Source organism: Platalea leucorodia (genome assembly GCF_965183815.1).
Source record: "Platalea leucorodia genome assembly, chromosome: 3".
In the NCBI taxonomy this organism is placed as follows: Eukaryota; Metazoa; Chordata; class Aves; order Pelecaniformes; family Threskiornithidae; genus Platalea; species Platalea leucorodia.
The window spans coordinates 60,666,822-60,683,043 of record NC_138825.1 but is presented as its reverse complement, the minus strand read 5'-3'; the positions used below and the strand labels follow the sequence as shown (position 1 = coordinate 60,683,043).

The 16,222-nt window shown below is 40.4% G+C and overlaps 1 protein-coding gene across 9 annotated transcripts in view; it reads right to left on the bottom strand.

Moving 5' to 3' along the window:
* Positions 1 to 7,396: 7,396 nt before the first annotated feature.
* Positions 7,397 to 16,222, bottom strand: part of TULP4 (TUB like protein 4) — a 164,036-nt gene continuing 155,210 nt past the window's right edge. For 6 of the 9 annotated variants that reach the window (XM_082305340.1, XM_082305337.1, XM_082305341.1 and 3 more), the window contains one exon: positions 7,398 to 15,356. In XM_082305340.1, coding sequence (XP_082161466.1) covers positions 15,240 to 15,356 — 117 coding nt within the window. In that variant the 3' untranslated portion in view covers positions 7,398 to 15,239. Of the gene's footprint in view, positions 15,357 to 16,222 lie in introns of all 9 variants that reach the window. The other 3 variants (XR_014227541.1, XM_082305344.1, XM_082305342.1) reach the window with 3 other exon arrangements.

Here is a 16,222-nt window from a genome sequence, read left to right as displayed (position 1 = left end):
GCAGCAACTGCCTCCAAATTCCAGCCCAACGGTGCACAGTGCAAACTGACACAGTGCACGCCCGAAGACAGCTGGGACCTACTTCATTCATTTTGGAAGAAAGGCTAATAAAAGAAACTTATTGACACCAGGTATTGCCCATCACAGGATTTCATGTCTCCCACGTTTCAAAAACATCTGATGAAATTGCTAGTGCTTGGAGCTTGTGGTGGTGCACACCCCCTCCTCCTCTGGACCACTTTACGATCACAGGGACTCCTGTCAAGGCTTGGCCTTTGAGCAACGAGTCCGGCGGCTGAGCGCCCCTTGGCCGTACCGGGCACTCTTGCATGGCTGAGCTGGGGAACAAGAACGCCTTGACTGCGTCTGGCGTAGTCAGTCATCCCCGACACCCTGGGAACACATTGCTGTGGATCCTAACTCAGGCGGATCGGTATGGGAGGATCGTACCTGTCTGGCTGAGATTGATGAGAACTCGGCAATTACCGACTGGAATTGTGGCCAGAATGGAAATTCACTGATGCCTAAAGTCAGTCATCTCACAACCCTACAAACAGCAGCACCAAGGGGGACCCTTTGAGCTCTCCTGGACCGCGGCGGGCTGCACCAGTATCTCCCTCTGAGTGGGACGCGTCCCAGAGCTGCGAACTTTAAGTTTGCATACAGAGGCCTGGCAACAGGACCCGGGGTGATCTCCAGCGCTTTTAACTCCTTGAGCCTCCACCTTCGCCTGTTGAGACAATCATTTGAAGTATTTCACTGAACTCGAGGGGAATTTTTTTACCAGGTACCTTTATCTGCGCATATTGTGTGTATTCCACTAAATTTGTGATAAATTACTATGTACCTTTATTAGGCCTGTTGTGTATGCGTGTGTGAATTGATTCAAATATTGTAGTAAACCCTATTTAATAACTTTGTAAATGTTAAATTAACCAATGATTAGTTACTGTTAAATTCCTGTGATTCTCTCTTAACTGTGAACAAACCTTAAACTGCTGTTAAACATATATCATCCTTAGACATAAACAGTTGACCAAATCTGAGATGAGGATTGGATCCAGCCGCACCTAAGCTCTTCTCTGCGAAGGAGTTTAGAAAGCAAGGGGATCCATTCTGAACCCTGTGACTCAATGGGAGGGCCTCCTTTACCCCCCTTGTATTTTGCTTCTGTCTCAATTTCCACTCCCGCCCCTCCCGTTCATTTAATAATAGAGTGAACCTTGCCATAGAACTTTGTTAAATCACCCTTTTTTAAATTCCTATTAAAATCCCTTTTGCAAATATCTTTGATGGTGATTATTTAAGCGACCTAACCACTCATTTCACAACAGAGCTACACCTACATGAGTTTTCTATCTCCCAACTCTCCCTCACCTATAAAAGCACCATCAGTGTTAACATCCGAAACAAGACACAAAGGCTTGTTACTGCTCCACAAATATCAGCTTCAGAGGAGCATTTGACTCCACGGATGCCTGTGAACCTTGTCCAGGCTTGTGTTCCAATCACCTCATATTCTGGGCAAGATATAAAATTGCTGCACCCAAGGCTAAGCTCAAGAATAGTTATGTCTTCAGGGTTAACTGTGGCTGATTTCTATCCATGACCTGAGGCACAGACTGCATGCAAAATGGTCCATCAGCTTTTTATAAGATAATTTATTAAGTCTGATTTTTTTTTTCAAGTCACTGATTAGCTCAGGGACTCATTTCTGACATGGAGAATTTATCACATAAACTTACTCTCTTCTGCCATGAATTTGATGAGGCCTGAGTTGCTGATGGGATTAAAAACCTTTCTCCATTGCTACACAGTTCTGTTCCTGAAATGAATACTTGCTTTGGATCCTCTGTTGCTCTCTCTGCACCTTTTTTTGTCATCTTTTGGAAATACCAAACATCAGATGAATTTTGCAGCTTCTGCATCATTCGGTAGTGCTAACGACCTGGTGAAGTCAATGCCTAGTTAACACGGTTCATTTGGGTTAAACGCATTCTGTAGTAACAGCCAATGACGATCTCAGCAGGAGTGACACTTGTAACCTGTCCAATGTCGCCAGTGCCCAGGGAATACACAGGGACTCCTTCGGCTCTCTGTGTTGCCCAACAATTAATATTCGTCCTAACAAATTCCTCCAACATCCTCTCCCGAGCACTTTCCAACTCCATTCTTTCTGTTGGTACTTGAAAACATCTTAAATTTCGACTTGGACATCTAGTCATAATGTTTCTATGAAGGTGAATCACTTCTCAAACAATTCCTCCCGATATCATTATGTGCTTCTTCCCTAACTTTACATACTTCAATAGGTTATCAACAGCATCAGAGAGGAAATCGGCCAAGCAGTTAATGGGCTGACAGCGTCTGCCTCATTAGCACTGACTGCATTTAGCTAGCGCTCTCAAACTTTTCAAACAAAGCTTCGACACCCACCCGATATTTTAAAGTCATATGTACTTACAGGTCTTCATGAGTTATCTTGAAATTAATCAGTTAAACCGTGGCTGTCAGTTGTTTTGTATGATTACTAACTCACACATGTAATTACCACCTCACTTAACTATTTTGAGAGTAAATTTCGTCGTACGTCCCGTTCCTTGAATCTCTTCAGCTGATTACTTCTCAATTGCCTGCTACACTAAGATTCTTCCAAAAGAGCATAGAGAGCCAATTTAAAGACACTTGACGTCACCAGTTGTCTGTAAAACTCTACTCAAAAGCATTTTAAACATCTGTTCTTTTGATTAAATTGTTTTCAACTTTGTCTCTTGCACTGAGTAATCTACACTTAGTAGATTAATGCAACAACTTTGGGAATGTGATAAATATCACTTTATCTTCATGAATTCCATGTTTTGGTCTTTCAGACCTGACCTCCAGCTTAAGACCGCTGCACTTCTTGGATCTTTTCTTCATTGGCTTGCTTGTAACTTCACAGATGCAAGAAATCTTTCTATGAGTTTGTTCATTGTTATTATCTTCGGATAAATATAGATATTTTCTTAATGGATGCAAATGGCTCTTAGTATGCAAAATTTTCTATTTCAGAATATTTAATTTTAGATCATAATTTTCATCATCTTCTAAAATTTTATTTTGGTTCTCTTCACATTTAATATTCACACGGTAGCAATTTCAGCCAAAAAAGTTTCCACAGCCACTATCTTTCTAGTGACGGTGGCACGGATGACCATCATTGTACATTTTGCATTGATGTATCGGAATAGAAGTGATTTACACTAATGCATCAGCTCATGAGTTCTGCCCTTCTTCTGAAGTAAGGTACATTCTGTCTCATATGCTGCTGATCCACCCCCGACAGCTTCACTGACTTCCCAGAAGCCTCTCCCCTCTCAACCAGTATTGCCTTACTCTTTGGACAGCTTTTTCATCATGAACATACTGCAGTACTTCTACTGACACTCAGCGTGATGCATTTTACTCTCACTCGAATTTTCCATGATCCCCAGAAGTGGAATCTTATTGTGGACTCTGGCAGCTCTCCGAAGGATGCTTTCTCAATTTATGGCCTGAGGGGACACTTCATCAGCATCTGGAACTTCTGAAGTTCATAGCAGAACTTCCAGTGTGCATTATACATACGCCGTGGTTCTTGGAAAGATGTCCACTCTTTTAACACTCACTGATAAATGTTCTGTTGGTCAGACACAATTCAAATCTGCTAAAACCTGTATATTTTATAAACTGCAGATAAAATTATTAGCGTCATATAAATAGGAACACTAGCAGTGGATTTATGAACAAAACTGGAATCTTGGTTTTAGTGACTCTCTAAGCCATACAAATAAAGCCTGTCAAAATGAATGTTTGCCACCTCAGATTATACTAACTACCACACCAGCTCAAGGAGAAAAATCTTAAGGTATTTTCATAGATCTGATGAAATCAAGGATGCTTCCCTCATTAGAAAGCATCATAAAATGAGATAGAGAAGTCACTGAGAATCACAGTTACGTGACTTCTGGAGATGAGACTCTGCATTTGGCTGCCTCCACATGAGGCAATTAGAAGACTCCATGATGTTTAAATCATCTTTAATATCTTCCCTTTGCTATAACCGCCTTATATAGTCTCTTCTCTAAAATAAACATCCTTTCAGATTACAAAAAAGTTTAAAAGTCCTAAATGGCTTTGAAAGGAAGAAATTAATCTCACCAAAACTGTGCAACAAAAGGAACAAAGACACTCTTGTTTTAAGAGAGAGGACTATCTCAGAGTGCAATGGAAAGGAGGAGAACAAAGAAATGTTACTTATTGCAGTTCAAATCTAACTTTCCTCCTTATCCACGGGGAAGCGAGAAATGGAAGAAAACATGGAACAGTTGGAAAGGATAAAAATATCAGGAGATGCAACAAAGCAAAACATTCCCCCAGATGAATAGGTTTCCCCTTGATCAAACAACAACAACAAAAAATATTTGAAATGTGTCTGTTTTAAACAGAACAGAAAATGAGAATACGCAATACACAGCTATAATGGATGAGGCGTGAGATGAAAGGTCCGAGATGAATCTCGACTGGTATGAAGTGCTCCAGTTTTTTCTTCTAATCTTGTACAACTCCCTCACAACTAGGTAATTACTTAGCTGCTGAGTGTATCCCATTAAGATTGCGTATTGAAAGCTGGGCTGCTGTTGAAAAAATTAGCAGTAAGTAAAGACTGCTATTTTACTATTGATAGTGATTTTGGTAGTAATTCCAATAAAAAATGGAATATGACATTGACCAGAGAACATCAACAATAACCTGTCTTGGTGAAAAAGCTCATGATCTGGCTGGTAGTTATCAAATCATATATACAAGCTTAAGTATATGTATAGCTGCTGTATTCTCAGCTTCTCTTTAAAAAGCCCCTGCTTAAATATTGTTCCCTCACTGTCTCCACATGTCCTTCTGACCTCTAAACCAGGCAGCATAAATAGAGGGCACTGGGAACAAATAGCCCTTATATTCATCTAAATCATAAAAACAAGATAGCACTATCATCAACAAAAACCACAATCCTATATAAAAAAGAACAAGTAAATGCTATTAACCCCTCTATGAGGCAAGAAACCGATCACAGGAATCTTTCTAGGACGTTTTCCTAAATGCTCACATTTTTGTTTACTGCAGCCCCTGTTAATTGATAAATTTTGCATTGGCGTCACTGCCATTCCCAGGCAGGCATGTCTCAGTACTCATCTCCCCCAAACAAGCCACCTCCCCAGATCTATTTGCTTCCTTTTGTGCCTCCTCTCTCTCAAGAGGCAGTTATGGTGCCAGTGTTCTCATTTAGTCACTTTTCTGTACTGACATGTACAGAAGGTGAAGCAGCAAACTCGGAAGTTTATTTACAAACTACAAGTGACTACATGTGTTAAATTTAGCTGGGTGCATCTAGCAGAGAGGGGCCTTCCAAAAATGATCTTCTGGAACAACAAACCAAACCGCATTAGCTCACCTCCATGAGCAAAGGAGTAAACAAACTGTTACCCTGATTGAATCAATTACCAGTGCTGTAGCTGGCAGAACCCCCCAAATTAACACTAAAAAAGGGCAGGGAAGCAGATGATGGCTGTATTTTAAGTCAATATCCTACACAAAGAAGGAAAAACCTGAAAACTGCTGGAACCTCGATCTAAAAGGAAACTGCATGAATCAGCTCAGTTCACCTGGCCAGTTAGTAGCTCAGGGAAACACTGAAACGAGCCAAAGCAAAACAGCACAAGGGCAAAGCAGAGTGCCTTGACAGAAGCTACGTTGCTGTTCCGTTTCTCCGTCTCCAAACTAACAACTAATTTAATAATTTCTGCGTTTTAGTAGAATTTGAATTTCGCCTGTAAACTCATCTAGAGCTAAGGGAGATTTCATGAACACTGGCAGCTCCCCAGCACTCATTCCCCGAGCAGTGCTGATGCTGGAAGAGGACTCTTCACAGTTGCAGTGCAAAGCATTCAGACACCAGGCTGGGAATCCTCCCCCTTCTCCTCATTCCCAGAGGATGACACTTCAGGTTTAAATTTCTTTTAGAAATGCTGGCATACGAATGGCGGCACTGGTTCACAGTGAGAATCCATTTAAGCTCAGTGTTTTGTCCCCCACAACAGCCATTTGCAGGTTCCTTGGGAAGAGCAAGAACAGAGAAAATTCATGTAGTATTTCCCCTAATGCCCTCCCAGCCTCTGACTATTTTCAGCTCAGGGAACTTTCTGCCCCTGCTGTAGTTTGTTTAGTGTCCCAATGGATCTCTCTTTCATGCACTTTTCCAGTCTTGCTTGAATTCTTGTAAACTTGTATCACGGCATCCTTTGGCAAAGTGGTCTGCTACTCACCTCCTTTGGTCTGATATCCTGCCCCACTATTGTTTCACTTCATTTTCATTTTATAGCTCCTAGTTTTTCTGCAGTGAGAGACAAAGAACAGACAATCCCTACCCACCTTTCCACATTACTCCTGTTTTGGTGGCTCTCTAGCAATCCCTTTAAGTATCTCTTTTCCAGGCTGAAGAGTCCTAGCCTTCGCAGTTATTCCTCATGTAGAAGTTGATTTATGCCTTTGATCGTCCTTGTTGCTCTGCTGTGAATCTTCTCTAGATCTAATCTACCTTTTCTAAGACAAGGGGACCGGTACTGCACAGTATGCAAAGTGTGGTGACCGACAGTTTTATACAGTGACCTTGTATTTTCTGCTTTGCTGTCAACTCTTTTCCTAAACACTACTAATGTTTTATTTTCATCTTTTGACTGCTGCTGGGCACCAACCTGATGTTTTCAGAGAGCAATTTATCAAACTTTCAGAGGCCTATTCTGAGTAGCAGAGGTCACTTCAGAGGCCATTACCGCAAACTGTTTTGTTTCCTCGTGTGTATCACTTTACCTAGACTGAGTTTCACCTGCCATTTTACTGCCAAGTTTCATAAAGACTTTCTGGGATTCTTGACGATTGGCCATTGCCTTTACTATTTTGAATAACTTCATATCATTGGTAAACTTTGTAGCTCAATCTTCAAACTCTTATCAAGGCCACCCGTGAAGATGGTGAACAGGTGAGGATCCAGCAGAGACCCCTGCAAAACTTCACTGGTAACCTGGGTCCATTAGGAGGATCCACGCCAGGATTCTCTCATTTGTGCCAGAGCTGGCATGTTTATTATGCAAGGTAAGCTACTTTACTACCGTTTTTATTTCCTCAGCCCCCAGAACGCTTATTTTACTTAAAAACCAGAGAATGAACACTGGCCATCACAGCATTTTATTCTGTTATTAAAGATGACAGGACAGAGGAATCCCTCGTGGTAATGTTAAAGTTTCCAGTATATCAATGACAAAATGAGAAGTACCACAAACCCCAAAGGTAATTTCCTTAAAAAGGAAAGCAAGCAGCGGAGAAATAGCAGAAGAATCGGCTGATATCCAGGCAGATAGGAACATCACTACGATGAAATCTTTGCCGTCCATCCTCCCATATGAATTACACAAAGTATGATGGGCTGGTACACACATCAGGTTCAGTGGAACTTGCAGATACAGTTATTAAAAAGAGAAAGCCTAACGGCATCTGGCTATTTATTATTCAGGTCGTTCCAGCGCAGATTTGTCATCTGCTTTAAAAGTATTTAAGGTGCTTGACAAGATGCAGAATGCAAGAAAAACAAGCCAGGAATTTTCTAGTCTGCAAAATTTTATTAAGCAACAGCTGGACAACTCTTACAACTCCAAATCATCAAGGAAAAATAGGGCAATCAGTCCATCTCTCAATCATGTAGACAGTAAAGAATTTGGACAAACCACATTTTTATAGGGAAACCAACAATGCTTTCTAGGCACCTCCTGCAAAATCTATTACACAAGACACAAAAAAGGAGAGGCAGATCAGGGTACGATGGAAACCAGGTATACCATGGTATACTGAGGAGCAAAAAAAAGATGAAAACTTGAGATTCCAAAAATATGTTTAAAAAATAATACAGGTACATAAAAGTACACAAATTGTGTACCAAATTTTCAAAAGCCTTAAGAAGAACATGCTGGGCTTGCTAGCTTAAGAACGCATGCACCTGCATGACTATATGCTCATTAAATAAAAAAAGAAAAAAAAAATCCAAAATCATGTTCAAAGTTATAGTACCAAAATAATGCATTTATAAACAAATGCAACTCCCCTTCTTTTTCAGGAAACACTACAGTGCCTTTTCAATCAAATGCATCCCCATGCTATTCCACAACACCTTATATTTTATGTACAATAAACAACAAGATCTTGAACAGACATACCCTTCCCCAAACGTACAACACACAAAAATAAAAAGAAGCAGCGAATGCAGAAATAGTGAAACGAAAGGCAACGAAAGGCCAAACATGTATCAAGCAAACAAAGGAAACAAAAGGAAAATTAGGAAAGTTCTGAACAAATACCTTGAAACAACATAGGTAGGAATTACAAGCCAAGCACTCTTCTGATGAAGTACTTGAAACTCAGGTGTCTGCACACTGTTCAAATATGTTTCTCTTTTATTATTACTTTAATCTTAATCCATATCTTAAACCACCTACTTGTCCAGTAAGATAAACATTCCACAAATAGACAACATTTCTCAGGATTCAGAATTGCTGAATCAGATCATATTTTAAAATTTGTAATAATGTAAACTGCAGGGCAAGGATTAAGAATAAACTGGCATGCTTTAACATCATACCATCTAATTTTTTCATTGAATGCTCTGGCTAGGTAACTATTCGGTCTTTTCATTTACTTAAGTCTCACAGAATCATGTTGTTTGGATCCTGGGTCAGCAAACCTGTGCACTTGCATAGTGCTCCACAACAATCAATTTGCCTTGAAGCACAGATTTCTCATTACACATCCATTTGCAAAATCAAAAGTTGAAGGGTGAAGTTTTTAATTTTCTTAGCAAGAATTGCTTCATTGAATCCTATTTCATTCTTTTATTTGGTTAATTGCTTTTGTTTTAAAAATCTAATTTTCTAGATGCAGCAATCAAACTGCCCAAAGAAATTATCTCCTGATACATCTTCAGAGATATCAGGCAACATGCAAAGCTGAGTCTTTTAATCTTAAAACTTCTCTGCAGGATTTTTTTAGAAGAAAATTAAATAAATACAAAGATAAAATAATTCACATGGCCCATTGTTCACAAGCAGTAATTAATCTTATTCCTTCGAGAAGGATGCATGTAAATTCCAGGCCTGCAAAGAGGACCTGTGGTGCCTACCTGCAGACCACTCCTGAGGGTAGCAGGACTCTGAATTGGTATTTGCTGATGGAGGATTGTGCTTGCCCTGAAGGTGAAGGGACTTGAAAATGAAAAAATTCGTCTACCAGAATTCTTCCATTTTCGTCAGCAATATGATAACATTTGCTCTCTTATACTGGGAAAACCATTATGCCAATTTCTAAATAACATAAACAGCTTGCTCTCCTGTGATGGAATCCTAGAAATGGGAATAAAAGGCAAAAAACTGAATGACTATTCTGTGGCCAGGGTTTTACCTCTAGCATTCTTCAGGGGGGTTACATGGAACTGTCAATATAGTTGTTGGCTAATGCTTTATAACTTTCTGAAGTGGATATATGGGTCATACAAGTCATTCTTACTTTATAATCACACAGTAATGGGAAAGTACATTTTAGGTTGGATTCTACTCTCTTATGTACCTTGATGTAACCATGTAGTGAGGCTGGAAGTTTGTCCCTCTGTCAGCATGCCACGCAAGTGACTCATCTGTTACTGATCTCGAAGTCAGATTTACTGGCCTGGAGTGGTTTGGGCTCTGCAGAAATGTGCAATTTCCAAACTGTTGCTCTGGGAAACACATTCTTACAAGCTAGTGAAAACTTACTCTTTCTTCTCTCCCCTTTCTTTCAATCAAATCAGGTTTTGCGCATGTTGCTCTCTTCATATGAGGATTTAAACTGCTTCTGACAGGTAACAGGGCACCCAGATAACATAGGATCACACACATCAGGCTGCAAAAAGCAAATGCACAGAAATTGTCTGAGGCAACAATCAGGCAAGCTCCAAAACCTGTTTGGAATTTCTGAGAGGACACTAAAAAGACACATCAAGGAAAGCCTGGACCTATGGAAAGTCTAGGCTCAAGGCTTCAGCAAAGTCAGATATCTTTGTCTGACACCTGTACACCTTCATGCATCTTCATAAAAACAATGGAACAAAACTGGAGAGAGAAACGTGGAACTGTTTTACTTGTGGTTGCGTTGCAGACAGTTTATCTAACTGAGATGAACCTCTGTACAGATTTACTGTCATACAACCAATATTGAGGCAGCCCATGGCACATGTTACTGCTACCTCTGGAACCGAGTGCAAAATTATTAATGTGATAATTCCTTTTTTGCCCTCTTTCACCCCCCTCCTATGAGAACATAGTTTCTTAGGGTGTTGCAGAAACATGATATTCTCACTGTTTCAAGCTAAAATTTGCCATTCCACGCATGGTGCACTTCATACCAGACTTTACGTATGAATTTTTAGACTCTATTAGGAGCTATATTTTGAGGATATCAGCCATATTTTTTTCAGAAGAATCAGGTTCTCTGTTGCATCCCTTTGCAACTCCAGTGGAGCAGATTCTGACTTCAAATGGCCACCATGGCCACCGGCTGGCATCGGGGCTTTCTCTGCCCAAAGCTTCTGCAGCCCAAACCCCGCGGCAGCAGCACGCTGCTCTTGGAGCAGACCTAGAAGGACGAGTGGAGGAACGCCTGCTCCACCAGGTCTCCAATGGAGCATCTTGAAGAGGCAAGCTGCTGCAGGCAGCGTCAGGGCTCAGCTCCATCAGATCTGTGCGGCGCTAGCTCAGGTATCAGAAGCACCGTGGCTGTGTTGGAATCAGCTGAGCCCAGCTGGAGTGTTATTAGTCTGAGCAGAGGAAAATGCATCTACTGCTACACTATTTCTCGTGCCTCAGCTAGCTTATCCCAAGCTAGTTTGCTTGTATCTCTGCATAGCACTGAATTACGCCATTGCCAAACCCTACTAAACTATGCAATGAACTTTACAAACTGAGCCTATATCGTTACACCCTCTTTTATCATGTAAGCCACCTTATGTTATATCTCAAGAAAAAGCACTGTACTAAGAAGAGGAAAAGCAAATCAAGCATTGTATTTTTAAAACCACTCCCAACTGAAATATATAGTTAGAAACACAGGAGGAAAACAGTGGAGAAGGACAGATTTCTGCAGGTCCCAAAGAAGTCATCTACATCTACACAGTCCTCCATAGCAAACTCACTGCATTCAGCTGCCAAAAAAATACTTTTGCCTGCCTGCATTACGAAATTTTGCATACTATCCAGCGAAAACAGGTCTTCCTATATGCATTTTTAACTTCTTGCAGCAAAACGGACTGCTAGCAAACAATTACTTACAAAGTTGCTCTTTAAATATAAATAAGAAAATGTGTATAACTCACTGATACATAGTAATAAAATAATCCCTAAACCACTTATTACATTACGCAAGATAAATAATTTGTCTTTTGGACATTAACAGGAAATCTGCATTAAATTATCTTTAAAAACGCACTCAAAACTCCCTCCAAAAAAAAAAAAACCAAAACCAACCCAACAAAAAAACCCAACAAAAAAACCATAAAGCCCCTAGACTATCACAATTATTGCACAACTAAAAAAAACTTTGGAAAAACATACTTAACTACTGGAAATTACTGTATGTATAAAAGAACTAGATATTTCTGAACACTTTGCTACATTCTTCCTAGAAGAGCTTAGTTATCTACAGAAAACCTGGGGTTTACTAATGAAACATAAAATGTAACATCTATCTTTTGGCTGAATGCAATAGCGATCTTCAGGATTTAAGTGATTATTTGGGGGAGGGGCTTTTAATTTGTTTCCTATATTGTATCTCAATGACAAATAAAGCAACTGCTACTTTCACTTGTTCTTTGTATAATTTAGGGTCCAGTTGCACACTCAGACATTTACATAATTCCCATTCCTTTCATTAAAATTCTATATATTTGAGAGTATTTTCTCTCTCTAATACTGGGTATTCTCTACGCCATTAAAATCCTCAATTAAAGGGACTCTGTTAAATTATTTTTAAAAAGATAAAAGATTATCTTATCCTATAGCATTTTCTGACAAGTAAATGGGAAGGATGTTGAAAATTGCACTTATTTTCCTAATTTATAATAATTATTCCTTGTGCTTCCCTGGGGCAGAAACCAGGTCTCTTCTATGCCAAGGCTCTTTCTAAGCACCATCAGAATGACACATGACCTGGGCCAATGGAACCAAATTACTAACTCTGCTACTTGTATCAGCTTTCATTTCTTGGTTCTCCGTTAGCATAAAACTGCTGATAATTGGAAAAATTTGGCAATGAACCAAGTGAAGAGGAATACTGTTCCCTGGAAGGATAAAGAAACTGCACGCAGAAGTCCTTCTATTTAGATTAGATTTTGTTCAGAAAAAACATTCATGTTGTTTCCACATAATAAGAATTTTGGCTTAAAACTACAGGTGATGTTCCTTCCAGCTGAAGATTTCTAACATGTCACTGAGTGGCCCTTCCCTCAGCAAGCAAGCCAGCAAGCCAGCCACGGTGTGTTTCTTCTCTTATGGCCTTCAGTGTGTGCCTATTGTACTCTAATTAGGGTATGACTGGTTAGCACAGACCTTAGGGTAGGTGAGGACTCTCATCAGCCAACTTTCCTCCTTGTGTATCAGAATCAGTGGACTGAGAATTCAACCTACTGTTTGTACAGCGCATAACTCAATATAGACAAAGGGCTTAATAGTGCTTCCTTCACAAAAATCCAAGGGAAACACTTCCACTGATTTTAAAGGGACCAGAACCAAATCCATTTCAGTTCCTCTGTTCCACACACATTATACATACAGGCACTCCAACTGCTGAATAAATCATGCACGTGAGAAAGAATACAAATGGGCCCAGACAACTGATGGAAATTCAACAAAATTAATTAGTTAAAGCAAACAACGATCTGCTAGATGCCAAGAGGAATGTTGCGCCTGACCACTCCCACACACAAGCAGGAGCTGCTGAGCTTTGGGATAATACAGGCATGGTACCATCTACTTCCCCCCTCCTTCCTTCCTACCTCTGCTTCCTCTCTCCAAGGAAACCATCTTGCAGGTGGTTTTTCCTGGACTTACCCTGCAGGACATTACCAGTGGATGACCTGCCTCGTCATCTCCCTTGGCAACTCTCTGAAACTCCTCTCTGACTGGCATTACTCCCTCTGTGCTGCACAGCTCTAGAAGCCTCAGCAGAGCAGAAGTTAGAAGCTCACTGCACGTTGGTAACTTCTACTACAGCAGGGTCTTATCTTATGCAATATGTTCCTCTAGAACGAATCAAATGCAACACACATCTGCCCTACCATTAGGATTTAAGAAAAGCAAAGAGAGAAAATCATGCCTATTCATCTTAAGTTATACTGAGCTTTTCAAGTAAGAAGTTAAACTGCGGATGAAAGACAAAGACAAAGCAGCCATTGACACCTCAGCCAACATATCTTTCTCAGTGTGCCTTTCACTTCAAAAGAGTAATTTCTGAAGGAGATCTGCAGTTACATTTTGTAATCTAATGTCCAAATAATTACATGAATATTTTTGCATTTTGTGTATTACTGGGGAAACTACTTCCATATAAAAATATCCCGTAGCAAGATGCAGGCAAGGAGGAAAGAGGGAAAGCAAATAAATATGTGCACAACACATGGACAACACAGAGACTCTTCTGTGCAAGCAACTCTTCTGAAACGCTCAACAGGTCTGCATGTCCACCAGAAAGAACTGCAGACAGAGAGTCATGCTACAGTTATTAAGCCTTCCTCTAAAACACTCCATGTAAACTTTGGCTTCCCGCTCTTGTCTGGAGCATTATATTCTCCAACGACAGTCACAAAGACTACTCAAGTAGCAAGGTGATAAAAGGGATGATTCTGTCCAATTTTTCCTTCCTCTTTCAACTCATTTGTTCTCCAGCCATCCACGATGTTGCTTCCTGTAATGAAATTGCTTTCCTGATGAAATTGCTTCCTGTAATGACTTGTTATACTTCTGTCTCCTTCCTAATTCAAGCACTGATACACTGCTGTAGAACTTGATTCATACTGATTGCTAAGAAGACTGAATACGCTGGGCCTTTTCATTCGCTTGAAAGACTTCATTTATAAAGTGTAAACACATTTAAATGAGGAACATGTACAGGCATGGCCTCGGAGGTACATCTGGTCACACTGTACCTCTCCCAACTACAGGCCAAATCGGAGAATACTGCTGATCAGTATGAGCAAAGAAGCAATGCTCATAATTATTTCCTCCCCTATTTTCTGTCACCTACTGAAAGATGTTTATCACCAGTAACAAAAGAAGCCATGCTCATAATTATTTCCTCCTCTATCTTCTGTCACCTACTGAAAGATGTTTATCCCCAATAACAGCACACAAAACAAGCAGACATCAAGTTCTTTGACACAGTGGGTTTTTAAACTACCCATTGGTAACAATTGTTTCTCTTCTGAATAATACATCATTATTTATAAATTAAACATTGACCTACACAAGCCTCCTTGGAACTTGTGGTGCTCAGTTATTATCAGAGATCAGAGAAGAAACACGTGTCTTCAAGTATTATAGCTTCTTTTTTTCTTTTTTTGCTGCTATCACTGACGTAGTAGTAGTAGTAGTAGTAGTAGTAGCAGTAGTAGTAGTAGTACAAACTGGACCAGAAAAAAAGTTATGTTCCCTGTTTTAAAAAGAACAGCATGATATAAGGCAGTCTATCAAAAAGAGCAGTCTTATTTAATCTCCCTATGAGCTTACATCAGCTACTGTAGCAAACACGGCAGAACCACCACAACAAGCCAAAAGCCACACTTCTCCACGTAACACTGAATGGCTCTCAACCCTTCGCTCTTTCTGAGACCCAGCACAACGCTTAAAAAGAAAAAAAAACACCTGAAAACAAACAAACGAACGAACAAACAAACAAAACAGAAAACAGCCCCCCACCCTCCACCCCATGACTGATTAGAGTTAATGCCCTTCAACTGTTGGGCACCAAGAGACTTTTCCAGTTTTACTGCCTTCTTCGCTCCCAGGCACCTCTGCACACCTAAAGCAGGCTGCCCTGACATTTTCCGGTTTGGACTTTATGAGAAGGTTAACATTTTCCTCTCTCCAGTCTCTGCTTGTTCATTTGAGGCGTTGAGTCACATTAGCCAGAGCAACAGCAAAGGCTTGCACTGCAGAAAATGGATACTGAAAGTCCAAAATGTAAGCATTGCCATCAATCCTTCCAAACTGCATCACCTGGGAAGCAGGGGAAGAGGAGAAGGGAAGGAAAAAGAGAACAAGGTCAAAAAAAGTGAACCATAGAAAAGGAACCAGAGAAGAATAAAAGCGAAATGTTTGTGCTCCTTTTTAAGAACACCTCACCTCCTGAGCCAATATGACCGGGGCTACTCACAGCATGGGGGATGATGCCAAAGAGTAAGAGTGCTGTACTATTTGTCTGTATAGAGTATTTGACTGCAATATTTGACTCTATAGAGTAAGTTGAGCTTTAAAACATGCTAGACTGTATACAGCATGGGTGTATGTAGATTGTCACCAATTATTTCAGCAGATGTGGGTTACACCAGCACCATGCTTCTTGCAGGAAAACACCATGCTCTCCCTTGGAGAGATCCTATCATCAGCCCATCAGGAAAACAGGTTTTGTTTTCAAAGGAAGGAGATTTCAGGGAAGGAGAACAACAGATCTCCTGGTTCTAGCACTTCATAGCTGGTAAGCTGTATATTCTTGGCAGTTCTGTTTTCCTTTGCATAAACTTCACTAGCACATAATTACACCAAGAATGAATTAGCAAAGGGGCAGCAGGAGCTGTTTGAAACGTAAAGCAAGGCTAGTCAGGTTGTTTGTTGCTCTTCTGCAGGGAATATCTGAAGTGCAGCCTATTATTACTGCTTTTTCATTTGCTTCATCAGAAGCCCAGATCGTATTTGCTCTCCAGTGAAGATCCTTGAGCTAGAATGGAGGCTGGCTGTGCAAGTCGAGTCAGGCTTTGTTCCCCCACCAACAAAACCTATGGCTGGGTGATTTTGCACAGCTGTCCATGGGCACGTATCCATAGCCATTTAACTGAAGCAGAAAGGGGAATAAATGGCTCTGATTG